Raw genomic sequence first — 25,919 nt, forward strand, 5'->3', positions numbered from 1 at the left:
TCACCGCTCCGTCATTCGGTATCGATAATCGAACGCGCGCGGTCGGATGCTGCACGTTCGTCGTTCCCGCCGGGATTTTATTTTTTCCGTACCCAAACCGGTCCGACGTCTCGACGAGTCCAGTGCGTTCCGGTGCTCGCGTCCTCCTTCCGCACCACCGCGGCGCGCGACCGTTCCGGCGCAGTTCCCGCCCGTCCGCCCGCAGTTCCCGGCGATCGGCGCGCGCGCCACCAGCACGGGGACCCGGTACAACCGATGTCGCACGTAGCGGATGGATCGTCGGCGGCCGCGACCGGCGGCGACCGGTCGCCGCGGCCGCACCACGTGCAACCGGCAGACGACGACGGAAGCCTGTCCGAGGTCATAGTCGGCGGCGACGGCGACGGCAACCTTGAACCCTGCGGTGAGAATGCGCGTCCGATTGTTTATTGTTGTCATCGGCCGCGCGCGGCCGCAAACCTTAACACTGAATACCTAACGGATAATGTTATTATTGCCGCGACCGGGGATTCCCGTGCGTGTCGAGGCACGACGGGATCTAGATCGTAGGCGGTTCGACGTTTTTCACCGAGTGGTCCGACCGTAGTGGATGATACCACCCACCCGTCTACCGAGAAGTCATATTAGGTACAAAAGTTTATCTGATTTCAATTGAATTACCAATTTTACATTACCTACCGCTACCGGTTGCCAAGACCAAGTGTTCGCCTATTAAAATGACACCGACCACGAAATTCGTGATCAAGCCGCCTCTGGTCTAGATATGAAAGAAATATGGAGGGGGCTGAACGAAAACGTTTACCTCGAGTGCATCAAATCGCGGGCATTGAGTTTCAAGTTTTTAAAGCGAATAAAATAATAATCATACGTGTGTGTTATAAAATTATAATGAAAAACTTAAATAACAAAATTACCTTTTATTGCGTTTATTATACGATAACGTATAAATCGCAGTCTATTAGCAAATTAACTTTACCAACCTTCTGTTTTTGTCCTTTAAGGTTAGTAAGACTGTTGAGGACTATTAAAATAATCATGATTATTAATCACCGAGGCTTTAATATGTGCATACGTATGCGTTAAGAAACATCATAGTATGCGATATAATATGAAGTAAATATTTGGAAAATGTGCGAAAATATGCGATTTATTGAATAAAATACAATTTACATATATCGAGCATGTAGGAAAAATAATAAGAATTAAATTAAAAAAATAATAAGCACTGCACGCTTGTGTATTGTAGTGTCTTCCTGTTATACAAGCTATACAATCTTCATCGTAGGTACTTTAATTATCTTGAGTGTTGAGTTTGTATTTGACATCCGTGTACTGTGGATCGAATTTATATCGAACCAGAATTTCAATATGCACTTTCTCGACAAATATGCAAATGCTAAAATTCGATAAAACTTATATTGATACAATGAGTACAATATTGTATCGAGTAATACAGTTTATTATTGCGCTTTTATTCGACTACAAAGGAACAAAAGTGCAAATTTGTGTGCGCATTTGGGTCATTGAAAAAAAGGTAATTTTGCGATTTCGGGTTTCACCGCTCTCGGCAGTCTTGGTTACATTTTATTATTTTGACTAGTAATATGTAGCATATTACATATCGTTAGACTTCTACGTCCTACATTTTTATTATTCTAACTGGTTATATGAGGCATATTACAGTTGAGTGTTACAAAAAAATGTGTAATTAAAATGTTTCTTAATTTTTTCACATTTTTTAAAATAGAATATCAATATTCTTTGGATAAAAATAATTTTCCTCCCCCCTCCGGTACGTCATTGGGTCCAAATTTAGATATTGTGGTCTCTAAATATTTTACACCCGATTAGGTTTTTAGGATTTCGGCGCCACTGCTAATGATAGTAGGTATAAACTATAGTATAATTATAAGTGATAATCTCATATTTTACAATAATACTATAGTAATATTTTACTTTATTAAACAAGTGCCGCGACGTAATACGCAAAATGAAAACGTCTCACGTAGCTATCATAGCGGACGATGCGCGACGGAAAACGCAGCGTACAACCAATGGTGTAATTTGAGGGGTGGGGGTGACTTCTGCATTTGTAACAGTCTAGAGTTTAGCTATTCCGAAATCGGCACATCATCAAAATATTAATACGTCTTTTATAAAGCCATTAGATATGTTGTAAATCAGAAAAATGAGACGTGCACTATACAGATATATATGTATAAAGTACAAATCGTTATATTTTGAACGGGTTTAATATCCTCCTCCTCCAATCGACACTGATGAAATGAGTCATGAAGATTGCCCTACTCTAGAAAAAAAAACTGTAAAACGCCACAGTGTACAGCCCCAGCCTTATAATTGTAAATCGGCTGTTACACGCCATTAACTGTCTCAAAAAGTATAAATATTTAGTACATTATGGACGTGCCGCACTAAATTATTGTTGTCGGCGATCTTTGATAACATGATTTATTTTTACGATCGTTTCCGTCTGAACCCGAAGCTAATAATAACACATTAAATTATCACATATTTAACCTATTCACCTTATGAATAGATAAACATTAAAATTTTACAACGCCATGTATAACTGACAAAAGAATAATATAGCATTATGTGAGCTCAAATTAAAATTAACACATAATTTGTTTTAACCAATAGGTCTCAAAGATCCCAAAAAAAATATATTTAACTTGTATCCTATTATCTTGCTCGTGCTGTTGTATATTTGCATGAACTTGTGCTTGGAACTATTATAGTAAATTTTTTCTTGAGATTATTTCTTTTATAAAAAGCAAACACATTGAAATATGAAAGAATCGGATACCTATTCAGATTAGTTATTATTTGTAATGGTTAATACATTTTAAATATTTATATACGTACACCGGTTTAAATTTAAAAATATTTTTCCAAATATTAATGAGTGATTTGTTCTGAATCTGATTTTTGCGTCGTGATGTATTATTGCTGCTCGGGGTGAAGTATTTACGTTGTTAAAGATTCCATCAATGTAGCAATAATGTAAAACGTAAAATTCAACGAGAATGCATTCTTCGTTGTAAAAACTAGTTTTATTTTAAGAACGTTTTCATTAAATTGGAATGTCGTCGCGCACTTTTGCAAGATTATAATTAATATTACAATTTAATAAATTCATAAGTTAGTATAAGAACATTTTTCATAAAAAAATTTTTTTTACCGTTATTTGAAATCATTTAATAATACTCTTAGATCATATTATAGCACTTTCCTCTGCAAAACTGTAGGTAATAAATTATTATTTATCAAATTATTCTACGGATTCTGATTATACATATAAAAGACCAATTATTATTTATTTTTTCTTTCCTTTTATTTCGATTATTACAATAACAAACTGTTAGTTAAGTTACTATGGTCATTTTTTGGTTTTCTCATTTACTTTTGTGTTAATAATTTGTTGGGTGTACATTTGGTTTGGAATTCCTTTCGATTTTGAATTCAAACATATGAACAGCGTTGGGTCGGTTACTTTAAAAAAATAATAAGTTACTTTATTCGTTACTCATTACTTAAATGTAATTAAATTACATTTTACATTACTCGAATAAAATTGTAATGAATTTACGTAACGCATTACTATAAAAATAACGGCGTTACAGTAAAGTACTCCATTCCATTATGTTACTACCTAAAACTGCATATGAATAATAATTTGCAAGTTACATACTTAATCGTACATGCCTGTAGAATTTCTTATAGTTTTACAGTCCATAAACATTGAAAATGCGAATGTGCAATGTCCTTTATAGCATTCATCATATTGTTACTATTCTTTTGAACGATGATCAAATAATTACACTAATAATTAATTAAAATTATAAACACGAGTTAATTAATTTTACTGAATACAATCGTCGAAATAATATAATATCGCATAATCGCAGGTCTGTTGTACTATGTCAATAGGTCAAAACTCAAAATTCAATTTTTTTTTTCTTATTGTTAATTGCTGATTAAAACAATTTTTTTTTTTTTTGCTACTTTTAAGGTCAATTTAAAACTTTACCCATTTGATGTTTGCGATGTAGTGTTTTATTTACATTCATGTTGCCATGTTATTAATAAATTATTCTTAATACTATAAATACTCTAACTAAATACTTTGTATATAATGTTCTTAATTTTAAGTTTTAACTAATACTTACGGTTTACGATATCAAATTTTAAATTTATCTCCTTAAAAAGGAAACAGAATTTAGTTTTTATACTTTTATCTAGTTCACATAAGTTTGTAAATCTTTTTTTTTTTTTTTTTTTTTTTTTTAATTAGCAAATATTCGTAATGAGTTCGGATTGTACACATAAATTAAAAAACATTATTTTTTCAAGTTGATGCTTTTAATAATATTCATGTAAATTTGAAACTTATTTAAAGATTTCCTTTTTCTGCTTTATGATAATATTTTTTAATGGTTTGTGAATACACATTTGTTTTTAATTATTAAAAAAGGCAAGACAATGGCTTTATAAATAAACAAATTTACCTTTTCGATAATTATAACTAACTATTTCTTAGGTTACCATAAGATATATATATATATATATATATTTAAAATTATTTTAAAAATATTTACAAGAAAATTATTTTATGGGTATGAACGCCAGTTTTAGTTGTGTAGAAAATATGATAATTACACATTCGTATATTTTACAAATACGTAAATATTATTAATTAACCTTGAAGTACCTGAATATAATTACGTTATATGAAAAACTATAGTTTATTATTTTCATATAAAATGTTGTAATGTGAATATGCGATTCGCCTATTCTAAATTTATTTATGAATTTCATAATATTAAACAATAGATATTTTATGTTACAAACAATATACTTAATTAAACGATTTTTATAACATTAACTGTACTAAAAAATTAACATAAAATACTTTTACTTTTTATTATATTCTTATATATGTATATAAAAGAACAGACTTTTTTTATGTTCCAATTTCGTGATGATACTATTTAACATATTTACAAATTTTTTTCACAAGGTTGTACCAAATACACCTACGAATGATTCTTCTTCTCTTTTGCTGGCATTTATTACTATTGAAGAGTTTTTGCCGCCATCACGATCTGTCTCCTACGAATGATATGTTATATTATTCACGATTTCATTTTATTCGTCATTTCAGTTAAAATTGTTTATGCACTTTGTCCTAAATAAACCTGGGTCGATATTATAAACTACAAATTAATTTAATAGTTTTTAATAGTTTTCATAATTTTAATATTATGAGAGTTGTATGAAAAATACCTATTATTTTATCTGTATACCACAACTAGATCAATAAAAAAAAAAAAAAATATATATTTTAAAACATAATGTGTGTTGATTTAAGAAATTCATTTAAAAACTATACACGGGCAAAGCCGGGTAATTCAGTTAATAATAAATAATTATTACTTAATAAGTTCTTATATCGATGACTCCACGATAAAAGGAACTATGTGACATTTATTAAAGTTTTCATGAATGCAAAAATCGATTTTTAAGTTTTTTTTTAATTTCAAACTAAAATAACATTTTTTTATTGAGTTTTCATATATCTTTATAAATACATTTTTAATTATATTTTTGTTGTTTTTGCGGCCGTATAGTTATATTTATCTTTAAAGTATAGAGAACATTTTGTATAATTTGAATATTTGTTGCTTGTATCCAAATTGTTAATTACTGATAAATGTTTTTATCACTTATCACTTACTAATATTATCTGCGTTTATTACATAATTTAATAAATAAATTCAACTATTCTATGTATATTTCTTATAATATACAGTTATAAAAACCATAGGTATGTAAAATATAAAAATAAATAGTGTAGGTTAGGTTAGGGGGGCTAATACAATTAATCACTGTGTAAAAACGATCAATTTTTAACAATTTAAATTTATAAAAATGAATAATCAATGGATTGTACTCTATATATTCTAAGTTGGTTAAAATATTAAACTATTACTGACAAGCCCATTGTTCATTTATAGTTAACTTGTTAAGGAACTTATGATATATTATAATGAATACAATATTAAATAAAACCCAACAGAAAAAAAAAGTAATGACTAACAAAAATAAAATAACTATCTCTTTTAACTTACTTTAGAGTAGGTATTCACTATAAAGTACAATGAAACATTTTCTTTTAAAATTATAATTTTATACTAATTACACCGTCCTCATAATTTATGTCTGTTAAGATATAATTTATGGTTAGGTCATAATGCATTTGTAGATATTCACCATGATACTTATGTGATATTATGCCATCATTATAAAGCGTTTTTCGCTTGTTATATGCAGTAATTACAATTAGTATAATTTCATAAGTGTACAAAACGTCATTTGGTCCACATATATTTTATGCTATTGATGTTTGGACCCTAAAAAAAAATAAAAGTTTTAGAACATAAACAATATGAAATCTCGTTTATATCCTAAATTTAAAATTCGATTGTTCGTTAAAAAATGGTGACACTTAAGAACCAGTCATAAATATTGATACACCTAAATATCCTCTAACCAAATAATAACTATGATGTTGCTTAGACTTTGATGGCATTTATTCCCTTTCGTCGTGGAGCAATCGATATTATGTATGCATTTAAATATTTTAATAGTTGTGATTTTTTTATTTTTATTATAAATAAACGACGCAAAATCTAAAATATTAAATTTATGACCATATACCGAGTATTTTAAATTTTAATATAAATTTATTATTTGTTTTTGTGTTTTTGTTACTGTTTTTTTTTTAGTTTCAAATTATAGAACAAAAATAGTAAAAAAATAATTTTTATTAATTAATATTACATAAACATTTTTTTATGTAAGTAACGAACAATTAAAGTATCCCATACTTTATTTACTATTCAGAAAATTTAAATTATTATCTATAAGTAAATTCTGTACAAAAATAAAATATTGTTTAATCTAGCATATATTATTATTGTACTAAGAATAATATTTCGTATGCATATAATTTTAAACTCAGTATTTTTACATTATATTTTAAATTCGTATTACCCTTGAATGGACTCAGTTTTTTATTTATGGTCCAAGGCAATGAATTGTTCGATAGTGGGTTAAGCAGGTTTTTCATTTTATTTTACGTTAGTTTCCTGTAGTTCATTTCTTTGCACTACACTAAACTCACTCATCAATCGACAACTGCGGTGCATACTTGAAATAAATTTGTAAAGTATGATGTTTTATGTGTAAAATTGTTTACTAATTAATATTTTTTTTTAATTTTACAGTTTCTGTGTCTTATAAATTCATTCACGAATTTCCTCAAACACCGACGAACAATACTGTTCCTGAATCTGGTATGTATAAAATATGCTTGATTTTTTAGGATGGATAATATATTTAACTTAATATAATTTTAACCTAATATAAATATTCTTGTTTGGTAGTTATATTAATACTTTAGTATTTTATGCAATTATTCTTTCATACCTAAAATATATTATTCAAGGTCTTACTTAATCAAAATAAAAAAATTATCATCATTTTTAGTGAAAAGCTTATGTGAAAAAACTTCAAAAATTATAATGTCATATACAAATATTGTTTTTGCTATAGTTGGTCGGTCTGCTAAATATTTCGTAAGATTCAAGGTCAAAAAAATATTATTACCTTACTATACAAATTAAATACTATTCATAGGTATCTATTTTATTTAAAATTCTATAGCTATTTTAAGGCTAATTATTATTATCTTGATATGTTATATTTCATCACATGCATTTCATCATTTTGATTTTAAGGAAATAGCTTGTTTTTTATGTCTTAATTTTTTTTTAAAACTTAAAATCATTCTTGTTAAGTATTGTTAAAATTTATTTGGCTTCGTCATTGATAGATTTGATGGGAAACGATCAATTTTACCAGTCATTTTCTAAATTACATTGCTAAAATTACTCATGACATATAAACACAGTCAAACCAAAATATATTACAAAATTTAAATGTAATGCAATAGTAAAAATTGTTATACCATTGACCATGACGTAATATAAATTATTCATTGTATACCTTATCTATAGATTATAACATTTGATAAAATTATTCATGAATAAATCCGTCCAATAATAAACTTTTAGATACCTTTAGTAAAAATATATGTTAGGAGTCCATTTTCTTTTGAATTATTATGATATATAATTAATCACAATTTGTAAAAAGTATCTACTACTACTAGCAATACGAAATCATATCTCTTCTGAAATAACTGGGTCAATGATTTCTTCTTTTTCTTTGATTTAAAAATTACTCATGTGTAAATTGATATGTCCTTCATGATTTTCAAATTTATCACGGAAGGAAAACTAGTTTAGGATAGACATTTGTATAATATTGACAAGAAGTCTTCAAATTTTGGCCCACAAACAAGTTTTAATGGATACTTTAAAAGTACGGTGAACAATCTGAAATAATGTGTACTATCCAAATTCGTTTTTGTGCGCATGTGATTTAAACGCCTCAGTAGAAGATATTAACTACATTGAAAAAATTATACGTCAATATCAATTGACAATATCTGTTGAATTTCCTATACCTACGTCTGCAGCAGTGGCGTAGCTATCATAGGGCAAAATGGGATAGTGCCCCGGGACCCCAGATTACAGAAGGCCTTGAAATCCTTGGACAATTCTGAGACTTGTTCCTTTGAAAGGTTATTGAATAAGCTTTTCTGAATATGAGTTAAATTTATATTACAATGCAATATAGGAACGATACAAAAATAATTGTTATCGATTTATTTACACGGACAAGTTTTCTTACAATTATCAAATGAAAATTTAAATCCTTGGACAGCAAAATTGAATTGAATAATCCGGATATGCCCACCACTAGGGGAATAGATATTTTACTGCTTCCACACATAAAAAAAAAACTTTCATTATTATAATGACTTCTTTTAGAAATTTCTATGTAATATCAATTACAGTACAATTTTTACATTATATGAAATATATATTTCATGTATTATATTATAATATACGAAACTTAAACTAACGTAAAGAAAAAAACTAATTTTTATATTATGTAGTGTATATACAATGGTTCATATACTATTAAGAATAATAATTATTACCACCAATTTTAAATAAATATTTAACAAATTAAAATTAAAAAACAAAATACAACTACATATCCATTATAAATAGATTATAAACATATTTTTTGTTTGACGTTTGACAATGTCATATATTTTAGCGGATAAACAATAAGATTGGTTTTTTTTCCTATACTTGACTATAAACATCTACGTCTAACTTAAAATGATATATTTCTGCTACAATTTTATTCTTACTGTTATTGTTATTTTTAATATCCTATGGAGTATATTAAACTACGAGTTATTGATTTAATAATATTATAAAATTATTGATTAATGATTAAATAATAAATGGGATCCTAGTATAGTGTTTTAAATATCCAAATGTATTCATATTAATTGTAATTCGTTATCGTGACTCGACGAGCCATAGCTTTTGAACGGGGGAATGGTGTCACGGGGACAGTTACTAATAACAGTAATTAAACTTATGTTAAGCATTTGGATATGGTTTCTTACAAAGAGTTTTTGAAATATTAATACTGATTTTACCTCAAAAGTTTATAATATTTTAAAAAGAGGTAGTTTATAGAATTGTTTTTATTTTTATGAAATTTTTGACGGGAGATTTTTTAAGACCATTTACATTTTTGGTTAAGGGACCCCATTTTGTATTTGACTTTGGGGCCCTCAAGAGTCTAGTTGCGCTAGTACTTAACAAATTATTTATTTATTAATATATCTATATTCATACAATATGTTTCACTCAAATGACAACTCAAAATATTTCTATCTAATTACCTCGGATTAAAAATGGGATTTCAGGTGTAATAAGGAATACTGAAGTATACATTTTTTTGATTTAAACATTTCTAATCCTTTTAATGAAAGCATTCGCATCACAACTTGCATTTTTTAAATGGTTATATTATATTTTAAAATAAAGTTCAAACCAAAACTGTGAAAGATAAAATCAACATACAAAATAAATAACCTACGAGCTATGGCTGCTTAACGTTTATGAATTATGATATTATTTTATTGTCGTTTTATTTCTTAACGCCACTAATGGAAATTTACTTAAACTGGATGTGTTCTAAAACATAATATTTAATTGGTTAATTTATGTATTTATTTTTATTGCATCAAAGTGTCAACAATATTTTATTTGTATCAACTATTTATTTGACAGCGCTACATCTACGTATAATTAATATTTTGAATGATCATTTTTAATGAAACATTTAAATAATGCATCTACTATGCCGTATGTCCACCATCGACATAACTAATTATACACGATTTTTTGTGACTATTATGCTTTTAAAATTTAAGTGGAATAAATTAAAAACATTAGAAAAATTAAAAAAATTACTATTAATTCTTGAACGAATTATAAAAATAACGTACTAGAATACAAGAATGAATTGATCAAAGCTCACAGCAAGTTATTTAGTAATTTCATGTATTAATATTGATTTTAAATTATAGCATTTCTACACATTGGTTTTATATTACAGTTAAAAATCATTGTGATTTTAAAACATTTTTAATTAAGTAAGAATGTGGGATAGTAATGTAGGTTACTTACGTAGGTAAGGTTTAAAAGAAGATAAGAAGGCCATTTTAGTATCATTATATATACATTTAATACAATTAATTTAATAATAATAATAAATTTAATTTAAACTAAATTTTTTGTACGAACAAATTACTTCTCCGGGGCCTTAACACACCATTTCATTCTCAATTATAAATCATTTTAGCAAATCCGTGTGCATCACTTCCGTGTCGATACGTGCACAAAAAACATTAATTTTTTTGCACTCGATCCTTTATAATCTTTATTCATAGTGCCAAGCATTTTTATTTCGGTTTTCTGCACGATCGATTCGTCGGGTTTTACTAACAATCTGACTCGAATAAACGAATATGAATAGCTGCAGGATTGTTCTCGTACTTTTTTGATTCTCCCCTAGAATCCTTAGGCGTGCCAACGGACATCATCAGCTTATTGCTCTTCGGTGGCTTTTTCGTGACAATTTACTGTTTTTTTGAACTCATGTTTATAGTCGGACTCTTCCGCTGTTTGTTGTTCTTGATGATACTCGTACTCTTGAATAATTTCAAAGGTTCGTTGATATCTTTCGGTGCGTCTATGAACGTAAAAACTTTACCCTTATCTAACCTTTACATTTAGTGCATTTTTCACGGCTGATTATACTGATATACATTAGATATTTTCCATTTCATGATGGAGCAAGATGTTCGTTTCATGAAATGGATGTTCATATAATGCATTTTCATTAGAGTTCACAATCTGGACGAATTTTACTATCTGAATATCTAGTTCATTAAATGAATGATTTCACTATATGAATGCGACATATATATATAGGTGCTTATAACTCTTGGTACATATTTGATTATAAGACCATAAATTTAAAATTATAAAAGATATCGAGATTAAAACTGAATCAGCAACAGTTTATAGAATCGGAAGTAAAAGTAAGAATAAATTGAAGACTATACTTGAGAAAAATAGTAGATTTAAAACGATTTTAACAAATTTTAAAATTCTAAATGGGAAGAAGTTTCATGTGAGTGTTTACCTGATAATTGTTGAGCTTAATTAACTATAAATATTATAACGCGTAATTCGATTTCGTTATAAAATGATCCTCATTAAAAAAATTTGAAATGTGAATCTCACATAGAATCAATTCCATAAATACGAATTCGGGGGGGGGGGGCGATCGCCCCTTCGCCATCCCCCAAAATATGCCCATGTACCTACGTCCGTCCGTCTCGTTCACTCCACGAGCTCCGAGAGCGTTACGTTCAACTCCGGCGCGCAGTGGCGCCGAACCCTACATTCAGAGAGGGCAGATCCTTAGCTCATAATATTTCAGTGGTGGAATGAGTGAGTTAAAAAATTACAAATTTCCCAATTAGGTACTTTCTAAAACAAAATTATATAATACTAATATTATTTAATTTGTTAATGATTGTCCACCTTATAAATAGATCATTCATAGGTAAGGGGTATGCAACCCCTCCTCGCACAACCGCTAACAACGGGCCTGACCTGAGTTGGTCCAGTAACCAGTGGTCGGGTCAACGAGTAATCGGTTGTTGTGAACTATCATTAGGCCGTAAATCCAATCGCGGGTCGGGTCTCTTAGTTTTTATGATCAAACGCCCGGATTGAATCGTTCGGTTTCGGCGCCACTGCTCAAGCGCGTGTTATGCACGCGCGTACGTGCAGCCCTTCCGCTTCTCGCACGAAAGTCACTCGACCACGTAATCACTTCCTGGACGCGTGTTAACAGCGCACGGTCAGCAGCTGGTTCTCTCCGCGCGGTTCCCGCCCGACTAGGCAACAACAGCAAGTGACGACGACGACAACAACAACAACAACAACAACAACAACAATATGTGATAATAATGATAACAATAAACGTTGCAATCAACGTACCATGTCGATACGTGCGCGCACCGACTCGGCTTCGGGAGTCGACTCGCTGACGGTTCAGTTTATTCTTGTCAATTACGGTGGCTGCTCGCCTTTGCTGTCGTTCGGCGGCGGTCGATATCGAGAGCGCGACGGTGACTGATGTCATTGTTCAGTGTGCGTGCGTGCGTTTTCGTTTTTTTTTTTTTTTAATTCCTTTCCCACCACTCGGTCAGCGGTGATTTAATTATTTGCTTAACGATCCCGACCAAATCTTGATCGTTGTAACACACATTATAGTCGTTGTACAGTGACCGATACGTGCTCTTTCCACTCAACGCGATCCGCGTCCCTTGTTCATTCAGTGCGTTTGATATCGATACGCATTGTTTTCATCAAACCCCTGCTGTAAGTATTATTACACTTGTACAATATTATGAACGGTATGTGCACGCGTTGCATTTCGTATGCATCGAGTGATGGGAATTTAAAACGAACTTTCTATTTCATACCGTTACACAATAGTGTTGTACCGATAATAACGTGATTATATATTTGGATTAACAGTTGAAATACGTCTAGAAAATGGTTCGACCGCCTCGATCATAGTAAGATCTGTATTACTTTTCGGTTTAGGTTCAACTGTATAGTGTATGTAAATGTTTTTCTATCGCATTTATTAAAAATGTAAATCAGTATTGTAGTTGTACATTGTTGTCCGTGTTGTATTCACAATTTGAAATGCTAATCCCATTGTGATTTTATGGATTTTTACAGGTGTAGAAACCAACGACATAATGGCCAACTATGCAGATGTAAATATCAAATGTTTAAACTATTCATAAAAACATTCAATGGTAAAATTAACAAAAATATTTTTTTTCTATTCTTATCGTCTAGATTGTGGAGAAAGCTAGGAACGCTTTCAATAGTAATCAAATAAAATCATTACAACTCAGAAAACATCACTTACGACAACTTCTCAAACTCTTAAATGAAAATTCGTCAGACTTACAAATAGCCTTAGCTTCTGATTTAAGAAAGGTTATAATGTCAATAATTGTTCATTAATTTGTCCATAGGTATAATAATAAAAAAATAATACTAAACTGAATTAATATACTTTAACAGAGCAAGCAAGAAGCAGTACTGTTTGAAATTGAATTCTTAAAAAATGACATAATTAATGCTATTGATTCATTAGCATCATGGATGAAAATTGAAAAGGTGTGTAAACTACAGTATTACATAATATACATATTTTTATGAATGTTGATGGTAACTAAATTTTCCATGTTTAGCCTGCTAAGCCATTGATTAATATATTAGATGATGTATTTATACATAAAGATCCTTATGGAGTCGTTTTAGTAATGGGAGCTTGGAATTATCCATTACAATTAACACTATTACCTGTAGTTGGTGCTATAGCAGCTGGAAATAGTGTGGTTATAAAACCTTCTGAAATTGCTCCGGCCACTGCAAAAATCATTGCTGAGCTAATACCTAAATATCTCAACAGAGTAAGTAAAATTAACTTCCAGTACAGTTTATTTATTTTTCTAATATTTATTTTTTTCTTTGCAGGATGCTTTCCCTGTTATTTTAGGAGGAGTAGAAGAAACAACTCAATTGCTTAAACAAAGATTTGATTATATTTTCTATACAGGATCAACAGCTGTTGGAAAAATAGTTAGGGCTGCAGCTAATGAATATTTAACACCAGTTACATTAGAATTGGGTGGTAAAAGGTATTATACTTATTGTATGATGTATCTTCTTTTATACTATGATATATTTAATTACTTGTTGTAGCCCATTGTACATTGATGGTACAGTAAATATGGATATTGCTGTTAAGCGTATAATTTGGGGAAAATGCATTAATGCTGGACAAACATGTATTGCTCCTGACTATATTTTGTGTACTCGTCAAGTTCAAAATACATTTGTGGAAAAAGCTAGAGAACTTTTAAAAGCGTGGTATACTGATGATCCAAAAAATTCTCCAGATTTGTGCAGGATTGTTTCTGAAAAACATTTTGTGTATGTAATTTTAAATTATTAAATTCATTAATTTTACCATATTAATTTATATTTCCTGTTTTTAGGAGATTATTGGAATTAATGAATAATAGTGGATCAATTGCAGTTGGTGGCAGACATGATAAAAAAGATCTTTATATTGAACCAACAATATTAACCGATGTAAAATCTACAGATCCCATAATGAAAGAAGAAATTTTTGGTCCAATTTTGCCAGTTGTAATTGTTGATAATGCATATGATGCTATAAATTTTATTAATAGCAGGTAAAATGTATAAGTGGTTTGCAATTCAATTACATTTTGATTTATCATCATAATTTATTTTTTTAATATTTTTTTAGTAACACCTTAGTTATATGTTATATAAGTAAATTGATAAAATAATTAAAAAAATGTTTTTGGTCTGTAAGGGATATATATACAATGTGTAAATGCTAATTGAGAATACTCAATATTTTTGCGTAGATACCTGCAATTTAAATTCTGTTTTTAGTTGGTTTTAATTATTTAAAAATACACATTTTATGATCATCAAATTTTTTTAATTTAATTAAATAAGATCATAAAAATGTGTATTTTTATGTAATTAAAACCAATTAGAATAAAGAATTCAAATTCCAAGTCTTTACCCAAATTAATGTTCTTAGCTTATACACACTGTCTATATATATATATATATATATATATATTTGAGTCAAACATATATATATATATATATATATATTTGAGTCAAACATAATTTATATAATTTGATTGTATCAAACAAATATAAATACTGAATTGTATTTAATTATCACTTATCTGAGTAAGAGCTATACTTTGTGTATTTTATATTTATATTTCAATAGTTATAAACGTTAACAATTTCATGTTAGGCATATTATTGATCATACTCTATAATCATAACAAATATAAAAGATAACTTTTTTCTATATTTTATTATAATTTGTAATTTATGATAACTACTTACATAGTAAAATTAGAAAGTTATAGCAAAATTTATTTTTCATTTAATTTAAATATTTTTTTTTTTTAATTTTATGTGGAATATGATATTTTCTTTATTAACTTATTGTTACACAACTTCCGATGGATGATTATTGAAACTTAATTGGATAAAAAGAAATGATTGCTTAAAAAGGGTAAAAAAATGTATTTGAAGAAAGATAGATATTAAATAAAATTTTAGATGTATGTAGTATTATGTTAACTTTAGTTACATAATTAAATGAAGATTTAATTGTAATAATATTTTACGGGGAGACAACTAATAAAAAATTAAATATAATTCTAATAAATATTTGTTTTATCCTTTAGGAGTAAACCATTAACATTATATGTATTCTCTTCCGACCAAGAAATGCAGAATTTATTTATGCAACAAACTTCTAGCGGATCTTTTTGTATAAATGACACTGTTAGTCATTATGCCGGTAATAATCATAATGATATTTTCAAAAGTTTCTTGTTTTCTTTCAATTATTAATAAATCCATTCTAACAGAACATAAATTAAATAATTTTGCTTGTTTACATAGAGTTATGGTATGATATACATGTGTCTTTATAATCCCTTAATGTTAGTGGTGACTAATTAACAAAATTAATAATACTTTAAGTATAGAAATAATTATATGAATTAACAGCTTCAACCCATTATTGTATATAGTGTAAAGTATATTTTATATTTTTAATTCTAATAATCTTTTAAGGTGATATTGTTTCAATAAAATAGTAGTAAAATCTTGAGTAAAAGGAAAGTTAAAATTATACAAATTAAATAATTATTAAAAATACACGTTTTTTTTGTTTTTGTTTTTTCAAATAATTATTTTTCAAGATTCTATTACAAAAATTTAAAAATAATCTTATGGTGATGGAAATTCCTAAATTTGTACAGAAATCATAGCCCATTGGCTTTATATATATTTACCAAAAATAAAGCAACCATTGACAATATGGTGGAAAATGTGATTGCTGGTGGAGTTTGTGTCAATGATACTATGACACATGTAACTGGTAAGTAATTAATTTAAATTTCTAAAATTGTATGTGTTTTTAATCAAATGTATGAACTAAGAATATACATTTGTATGTTAGTGCATGTATTACAATTAAGATTAATCAAAACATTTTATTGTTTAAATTATGTAATACTTTAATTAAAAAGTTTTTATATATTATTATTTTAGCTTTAAAAATATATGGTCATCTTTGATTTTTATTGTGGTGCTATATGATAGTATTTTTTTTTTTTGTATATTTTCTTTGTAAAATTATTTCTCATTTCACAATTATAGTTGATGGTTTTTGTGAATAGTTAATTCATTCAGCTCTCCCTCTTCCATTAACTTTTTTTCATGAACATGGTTTAAATAATATATTTATGGTTAAAGATGATTAATTAATAAATAAATAAATAGTTTATTTGCAGAAATATATAAATAAAATGCATAGCTTGTAATATTAAGATGTGTATTTTACATATAAAACACTCATTTAATAGTTAAATACCCATATCTTAATTCTCCAGGTTATGCATTTTATTTATATATTTCTATATTTAAACTATTTATATATTTATTAACAAGTATTAATTATTTACTAATTTTTATTTTATTATTTAATTAAAGATGATCAGTTCAAATTTTCATTATATCAGTCTCACAAGGATACTAACACTTAGATTTACATGTACAAAATAGTCAGATGTAATGCATGTAGAGTAGATGGGGAAAAATGTGTGTCTATGATTTTAATAATTTTATTTATTTGTTTATATATTATCTTATTTATAATATATGTTATATAATCAATTATAACAAAATTAGATATAGTTAATTATTGCATATCAATAAGTTATTAATAATGCCCCAGTAAATCTCCAGAAATTAAGTTATGTTAATCAGAAGTATTAAAGGTTACAAAAAAAAAAATTGTATTTATATTTATTGCAACCAACTTTTTGATTTTTATAATAAAAAGAATTTAGATTATTACACACAAAATTATTAAAGCAGATATTAATGAGATATAGCTTGGTATTCTGTTTAATTTTTAGATGTTCACCTTTCTGAAAACAAATAATTACTGACTGATAGCTATTTTATGTAGCTTGTAACAATCAATATTCACTGTGTTATATTTATACATATAAAATGAAGATTTAGAGTTTAAAACTTTAAAATAATGAGTTATAATTGTACTTAAATAATTAATAGGTGTTGGCTTTGGTTTTTTAATAATGTATAAAATAAAGATCCACCCGTTTCTGTGTCTACATAGATTGGATCAGAAACTGAGTTTGGTCTTGTCAGGTTAAAATATTTTCATCATTCTTGGGTTTGGTTCGGACTGAATAGTTATTTAATAAGTTAGATTTGGTCTGACCAGAATGTGTATCATCACGTCCGGTTCAATAATTTATATTATTATTAATTGTCATTATATTTATTTTTTATTCTTAATACAATATAAAAAATATATAATTTTTCCTAATCTAAAAAATTATAAAAGTTCTTGAATATTATGAATCCAATATTTATCATGATTTTTTAAATTAACCAACTACACTCAAAATGTAATCAAAACTTAATTATTTATTTTTTCACAATTTAATATACAATATAGATCTGTTAAAACAATTTTATATTCCAATTGATTAAAATCAACATATATATAACATTTGTTTATCAATCAGCCCTTGAAAATGTTTAGGTTCAGCACTGCTACACACACCTATGATGTGCACATAGCTACACTACAACAAGCTTTATTGACTTAAGACACACAACATACCATAATCTTGTAAATATTGCAAATTCATTTTAGCTTTATGTTCTGTAATAATTGTTAACTACTAATATATTCTTATTAATTTTTATTTTACTCATTTGATAAGGACATCTTACTTTCAGTATTATTAATATGAATAAATATTTTATAGTTGAAAATCTACCTTTTGGAGGTGTTGGTCTAAGTGGAATGGGAGCTTATCATGGAAAAAACTCATTTGATACATTTACACACAGGAAAAGTTGTTTGGTCAAAGATTTCAACATTATTGGAGAATCGTTTTCTTCGTTAGTAAAACACAATTGTTGTTTTATAAGGGATATTAATTTTAATAACATTAATATATTATTGAATTTCAGAGCAAAATATCCACCTTACTCTGACAAGAAATTAAGTATGGTGTCTTTTTTGATGAGGAAGAAACCGAGCATTAACTTCAAATTTTTACCATATGTGTTTGTATTTGGTCTTGGGGTTTGTGCAACCTTTGCATTCAAGTATTTAAATAAGGTACATTTAAGATCTAATTCTCGCTTTTAAATAGATCGTACCTCAAATTACATAATCATAACATTACATTAAATCAATCACCTTTGTTGAAAAATTGTAACCGAATTATAAAATTATTAGTTGCACTTTGAAAAATTGCTTTTATTTATTTTACTAAAAAGTACATTATTGGCCATAAATTGATATGTTCATTTGTTTAATGTAAATAATAATATTTTTGATATTTTCATTAATATATTTATTGTGTTTTACAATCAAAATTTGTAATGATTATAATAATAACTATTTCAATATTGAAATAATTTTTATTACAAATATTTTTTACCTATTCCTTATTTACATTTTCACTGTACATTATATTCTTAGAAATAAATTGTAATACACAAATTTTTTTAATCATTATTTTCAACTTGTTAAACATTTTATTGAATGTATGTATTTTAAATATACTTTGTTTATATTTTAAATGTTCTTAATAGAAATAAAAATAGAACAACAAAATGATTCAACGTGCAATTTAAAATTTAATATTTTTTACTGGGTCATAATTTTACTCTTAAAGCATTGAATCCATTATTGTAATTTTTAACTTCTTTATCATTGGAATTGGTTAGTTGGTTTATGGTTGTAATATTACGGTGGAAGTTAATTATTTGAATAGTAGGATCTTTAGATAAATTATATTTTTTGACATTGAGTACTAATCAGTGTGATTTGAAAAATGTTTCTTTCTAATAATATGGTAATGGTATCCATTGGGTCAGTTATTATGGAACATTTTACAAACAAAGCACTCAATAATTTCTATATATTTAAGTATTTAACTAAGGCTTATGTCTGGATGCATATTATTTTTAGAGTGAAATTTATTGGTTTTAAAATTAATTGTAATTTTTTAAATAGATTAATAATTATTTTTATTTTTTAACATAATTATATTTCTTTTTCACACTTTGAAAATCAATGCTTTTAATACTATAATAATTTTAAAGGTAGTAAAAGTTTTAAACGCTTAGTTTATACAGCTATAAATTAAATTACTCTTCAGTTTTTTTAATTACAATATCAATATAAAATTATTTATTTTTTTCACTTATAATTTACTATTATTAAAAATTGTGAGCAATTAAATTCATTATGATAAATTTGTAGTCAGTATTTATAATTTTCATAGTTGTCAACAGTATTTTAGAGGTATTATAAATTAATATCATCAAGGTGATAAAAACTTTGTTCCTCAAAGTAAGATTTGGTTGTTTTATCTAGTTCTAGGTTGTTTCATATAACATGATATTGATTTTTAACAATGAAAATTGTTGTGGTTACCCATGGATTTTTTAAATACTTTTTTTTCAATACTGATTCTTATTAATTCTAAAGATCATTGTAAATGTATTAACAGTTGAGTTATACCTTTTTAAGATTTAATTTTATTTTGTATGTGATAATATTAACTCTAGACTTATAAATTCTTTAAACAGAAAAAAAAAAATTATATTTTTACTTAAGTAAAATATAAAACAAATATATTTATTTTTAACTTGGATGTAGATTTAATTTAAGAATTTTTCATATTTTAATTAAGAAAAATCATTATATTTTTCCAGGATGCTGATGGAGAAACAAATTAATATATAACATGATAAATTAAGCGGTTCTAGGTTGCTGATAAACTGAATTGTTTTCTACATTTTTTATATTTTAAGAAATGTAATTTGTAATATCAAAAAAAAAAAGGGTCAAATTTACTGCCATAGTAATATGATTAAAATTTTAAAATCAAAAGTAATCTAGAGATTTTTATTTTAATCATTATTCATGAACACGAATAAATATAGTTAACTGTAAAAGGACTTAAATTATTTAGAATAATATTTAATAAATAGTTGGATTATTATTATAAGTTAAAATATTAACAGAATAGTTACCGGTAATAAGTTATAGTGATTTATTAAGATTTATTATGAAAACAATTGATAATTTTATTTTTATTTTTTACTTAATAAATAGGCAATACACAAAAACAAGTAGAAGAATCAATATTTTATTAGAAAAAAATAATAAATAATATCCACCTTTACACACAGATTTATGTACACATCAAATCTAAGCTACATTTTAATTAAATATTTTTGTAAATTTATTGAATACTATTGTTTTATATTAAATATAATAAAAATTATATAATTGTTAACCAATGTAAATCTTGTTTTTCAATAGTTAAACATATTCGTTCAATATCAAAGGAAGTACATATGTTTACTATAAATAATTTATATTTTCCAATGTTTAATACATGTACAAAGTTATAAACGATTGAGAATTCAAAACTTAAATAATGGACCAATACTACAGTTCGATATGTGAGTAATCAGAATGAAAATCACTTGGGTCATCCTTATGAACAAATATGCCTTCTTTAACGCGCCAATATGTTGAAAATGATCCTGGGTTTTTGACAGCAGCAATTTCTTTTTGCCCGTTAATCGGTCGACCATAAGATAAACTTGAAGCCATTAAGTACCTAATAATGAAACAGTAATACAAAAACTAATTACTAAGGTAATGTTATCATTCACTTGACTTACGATCCAGTGTCGACATGCTTCAGTCGAATATCATCGTCTCTCTCCCAATAATCTCCACTACAATCCACATACCAATGATCTCCAGAATCTCCTACACCGTCGCTGCCATAAGCAGATACTTCTTGATTCCCAGACAAAGGGGAACTGAACAGGTGAGAATGTAAGTTCTTTTTGGTCGTTAAATGCGTGAGTCTAATGATACTACCACATTTAATTGGCTCGCTAAAGAATGTTTTACAATTTATCACAAAATGTTTTAAAAACAATTATGAATAACAGTTGTTATACCCTCTTTTACAATGTTTTCCTGTGGCTGCTTTAATTTCCCAATGAGAATTTATATCTTCCGATAGGTCCGATCCAGTAACGGACTGTTGACCGCTGCCAGCACCATATTTGACGTCGTGCGAGTGCAGCCTAACCTTAAGATCGATGTTATATAATTTCGTAACGGTCCCGCAGGTCACATATTCAGAATTTTTACCTGTTAGCCAGACGTTCGTTAATAAAATATAGAATTCAAAGCGTAGGTTCACTTACTTTCGATCCACTGGACGAGGGTTAACGTCAAACAACATATAAGATATGTTTTTGTAAAAAATTTGTTCAACATATCCGTATTTTATACACAGTAAAAACAACGTAATGAAGGTCCGAGAAATGTTACAGAAAATTCTCAAATAAATTATTGTAATTGCACGGAAGAAGTCGGTCGCACAAAAAATAATAATAAATGGTTAAGACTAAATAGGCGAATTCAATTTAAACACATCAACCAAAATATTTTATCTGCATTTTGAGTGATACCGGTCCGGAGAACCATCATCGAGCGAAGAGATAAAGACTGTGGTATATACCGGATCGAGTGATAAGCGATCAGAACTGATAACACGTCATTGATGATAAAAGTACCGTGATAGGTGTACACTGTAGCACGGACCGAATTGGAATATTTCTCGGACGTCGTACTCGCATGTGTTGTCTCCGTTCTTACACACGTGCGACATGGTAGATTTTCGTTCACCAGTTCCAATGGTGTGCTTTTAGTTTTGATAACGGAGTGAATTGTCCTATTATCTGGGTAACTTTGAAATGTATAAAACAAAAATAAATACCATGGCACGAGCCATGGTGCCCCCCCCCCACACCTTACCAGCACCCGCGTCCATCCCCCTGGGTTCGCCGCTGTACGTCATAAATGTAAAATGCAAATAATTTTAACTAACCTTTTTTTCTTTCTTATTCCACTTCTCACTGCCGTCATTAACTGTATTGTTTCAGTCGCATATCGTTATGAAACGTATTTTTCATATCGGTCGAAAAGTCATAAAAATTGGTTTTCGGATTTTGACACGATCTCCGCCACTCTTCTTGGTGTTGTCCACCTGCACCACCCATTATTTTTAATATTATATTTGGATTTATGGATGAAATTTCTGGTGGCCTTTAGTGAACTAAAAAAACGGCTGTAAACACGGCGCACCATTATCGTTAACGTCAACGTTACCGACTCGACTGCTCGTAAAACCGTGTTCATAGCGACGCACAATTCGTACAGAGCCGCGTTTATGGTAACACGTCTTCGCGCCGAACGGAGTCCGGGCAACGGAACCGGGTGAACAGGACACGGTGATGACGCCCAGTGGTCGCGGCTCCGCGGGTTTCCGTAACACGATCGCGCACGGCCAGGGACCGGACGGGGTGAATGTACTCGTGGACGCTGTTGAAACGGAATTCGCTGTTCGGTCGGCGATACGGCACGTCAATGTCGCCGATGTATCCGAACGCGTTTCCCCGTTTTGGGCCGAACACGCGCTGCGATGCGAGTCGGTCGATTCGGAGCGGAACGTAACATACTATGCCGCGCACGGAACCATCGTCGGTGCGGATCAACGGCCGCCGAGGGGGAAGAAAAAAAGCCATCCGGTTCGTATGCCGTTTCACTCGACGTCCCGGACCCGTTGCGAATCCTGACGACAGCGCGCGCAGTGCGCGGCAACGCGATCCACGAAAATCAATCGAATCAAAATCAATTGTGGTACGATCGACCGAAAGGGTTGTGCGCGCCATACACGGATGCGCGCGGACATGTCTTGCGCGCTTCACAGACGGGCGAGGAACGAACCGTTTATCCGGCGCGTACGAGCCTAGCAATACCGCCGTGGCGAGAAAAAGTTATCCGTGTAAAACACTACTACGCCGGATAGCGAAAAATTACGGAAAATTGCTCTTCTTGGCGGCGGCGCGGCAAGCCCTGTTGTACATGATTCCGAACGAACAATCGTCAGTAATGATCGTGTGCGATTTGTAATTACGTACCTCGCACAACGCGGCGACAATTACGTTTGGTATCCGTTATTATCGATACGCCGTTTATTCACGATGGGAAATTGTCTACGGAGGACGGCGAAAAGGGACCCGGGACTGTGCGAGGAGACCGTTGTCCATCCCCGTAGTCCGTACGATTTCGAAATACACGACGCAGAAGTAAGATTCATTCATTTTTCCGTAGTTAATGTTCGTGAACGTAGTTGTCCAGGTTGCAAAAACAATTGGTCGAAAAAAATAATTTGACGTTAGAAAAATGTCAAGCATAAAATTGCAAAAAACAATCGGGGATCTTCTACCAAATGTGCACATTCCATAAGAAATGTGTAATTGTAGGTTGTATCACCTATCACGGGTGATAATATGCGGTATTCTTTATGAAATTATCTGTCGCTTGCGATAGACGAAATTCTTGAAGTGACTTTTTTAGTAAAATCTTTTAGTTGAGGTAAAAATAGAAAAGTGAACTTATGAATAATAACAACTTTATTCTTTCGAGTAAATATTTGAAATGTATTTAAAAAATATGTTGGTCAATGAAATATAAAAATTCGTAAAATTGATTTTTTTGAATTATTATATTTTATGATGTTTAAATTTATTCTTAATATCAATATATCGAAATCAAACTAAAAATTCTTATACTTCCAGTCTTGTTAAAACTTTTATAAAAGTATATTATCATTATATATATCATTATATCAATATATGATTATTCATGGCAGTGGCGTATTTAGACTTACTTCTAGGGGGGGGGACTCAAATTTTTCATTAAGGGGCTGGAGCATAGAATGTTTTAAAGAGTAATATTTAGGCATTTTATATCACATGAACATTTTGGCTTTGTCAATGTGTGAGTAGAAAATGAACATTAATGTGTGTAATCCGTTATCGCGTTTATCATGCCACCGTACATCGAATTCCCGGAACTACAATAAAAATTAAAATGAACATTTTATCTTTACATTATATTAATTTGCACAACTTCACGTTTTGATGATCCAATATTATAATATAGGCAGTAGTTTGAACAGAATAGTGCTATAAGACATAAATAATACTGTGGGAGCGCAAATAAATCTGGACCGTATATATATGGAATTTAAAATCTGGATTGTATAAATATGGACTTTATTTATTTGGACTGTACAATCGAATGTACAAACCTGGATTTTATATATACATATATATTATTATTTTATTACCTACCTAACTGTTTAAGCCTGCTGAGAGCTGGTCGTTTTTTCGCAAATTCGAATCAAAAAGAAGAAGAAAAATTCATCCGGTAACTAAATCCTGATTTTAATTTTGAGAACACATTTGAATTCTTTATTTTCTTGTCTATGTTTTGTAGGAAATAATTGTTTTAATTTATTCGTTTTTTATAAGCATACAGTAAAAGAAAATTTAAAAAAAAAATGTATTTGGTACTATGATAAATAAACGATACAATATTTATGTTATAGCTAGAAATACTACAGTTCTTAGAAATGTTCTAGCGTCCATACGCGCATGCACAATTCAATATATACTAAGAAAATACTTTTGTACTTTAAATGCTTATAAACAAAAATTGTAACTAACGATTTTTGATTTTTTTTTACTACAATAAGTAAAACTTATAATAAACCTTTTATTAAATTTGAAAGATTTTTTTGGATTGCTAATTTTTTTTTATAGGCACAAAAAAACTTCAAAAATTTCAATTGTCTTTAAATATCTCAAAAAAGTCAAAATATTTTAAAAATGTAATCGTAAATAGATACGGCTAATATAAACATTTGATGAAAATTTCAAGTATTTAGAATAATTCGTTTTTGAGGTACAGCAAAATAAAAAAATTGATTTTGTCAAAAACTGATTATACGTAAAAATTCCCGTTTTTCCGTTACTTTTTTATGATTTTTCCTAACGCTTTTGAAAACTTCTTGATCTTTTACTTTTAACTCCCCAAAGTACCAATTAGATGAATTTTCCCTTTCAAAGAGGGACTGAAGTAAAAAATCAAAGCATTATTTCTACTCAAAAACGTTATAAAGTTGTTATAAGTAAAAAGTAAAAAACATACATCATTGTAAA

General features: G+C 28.9%; 2 protein-coding genes across 9 annotated transcripts; one reads left to right on the plus strand and one right to left on the minus strand.

Moving 5' to 3' along the window:
- LOC112685155 (aldehyde dehydrogenase, dimeric NADP-preferring) lies at positions 1–20,621 on the plus strand. Of its 8 annotated transcripts, XM_025556936.1 has the most exons (13): positions 1–403; positions 7,311–7,379; positions 13,350–13,387; positions 13,473–13,616; positions 13,704–13,799; positions 13,874–14,095; positions 14,160–14,323; positions 14,388–14,618; positions 14,684–14,884; positions 16,520–16,638; positions 18,566–18,701; positions 18,774–18,924; positions 20,532–20,621. In XM_025556936.1, the coding sequence occupies exons 1-13, from the start codon at positions 256–258 to the stop codon at positions 20,553–20,555; spliced, it is 1,743 nt and encodes a 580-aa protein (XP_025412721.1). In that variant the 5' UTR covers positions 1–255; the 3' UTR covers positions 20,556–20,621. The 8 variants fall into 8 exon arrangements, with proteins under 8 accessions (XP_025412721.1, XP_025412718.1, XP_025412726.1 ...); XM_025556933.1 differs by lacking the exon at positions 20,532–20,621 and having other exon boundaries at positions 18,774–19,115; XM_025556934.1 differs by lacking the exons at positions 16,520–16,638; positions 20,532–20,621 and adding an exon at positions 15,938–16,053 and having other exon boundaries at positions 2–403; positions 18,774–19,113.
- Positions 20,622–21,182: 561 nt separating this feature from the next.
- Positions 21,183–22,300, minus strand: LOC112685156 (stromal cell-derived factor 2). The gene is made up of 4 exons (XM_025556942.1): positions 22,053–22,300; positions 21,801–21,996; positions 21,513–21,734; positions 21,183–21,448 (listed from the first exon to the last, which is right to left on the minus strand). The coding sequence occupies exons 1-4, from the start codon at positions 22,123–22,125 to the stop codon at positions 21,274–21,276; spliced, it is 666 nt and encodes a 221-aa protein (XP_025412727.1). The 5' UTR covers positions 22,126–22,300; the 3' UTR covers positions 21,183–21,273.
- Positions 22,301–25,919: the final 3,619 nt, after the last annotated feature.

This window comes from Sipha flava, unplaced genomic scaffold (genome assembly GCF_003268045.1).
Source record: "Sipha flava isolate LNK unplaced genomic scaffold, YSA_version1 268_pilon_pilon, whole genome shotgun sequence".
NCBI classification, from domain to species: Eukaryota; Metazoa; Arthropoda; class Insecta; order Hemiptera; family Aphididae; genus Sipha; species Sipha flava.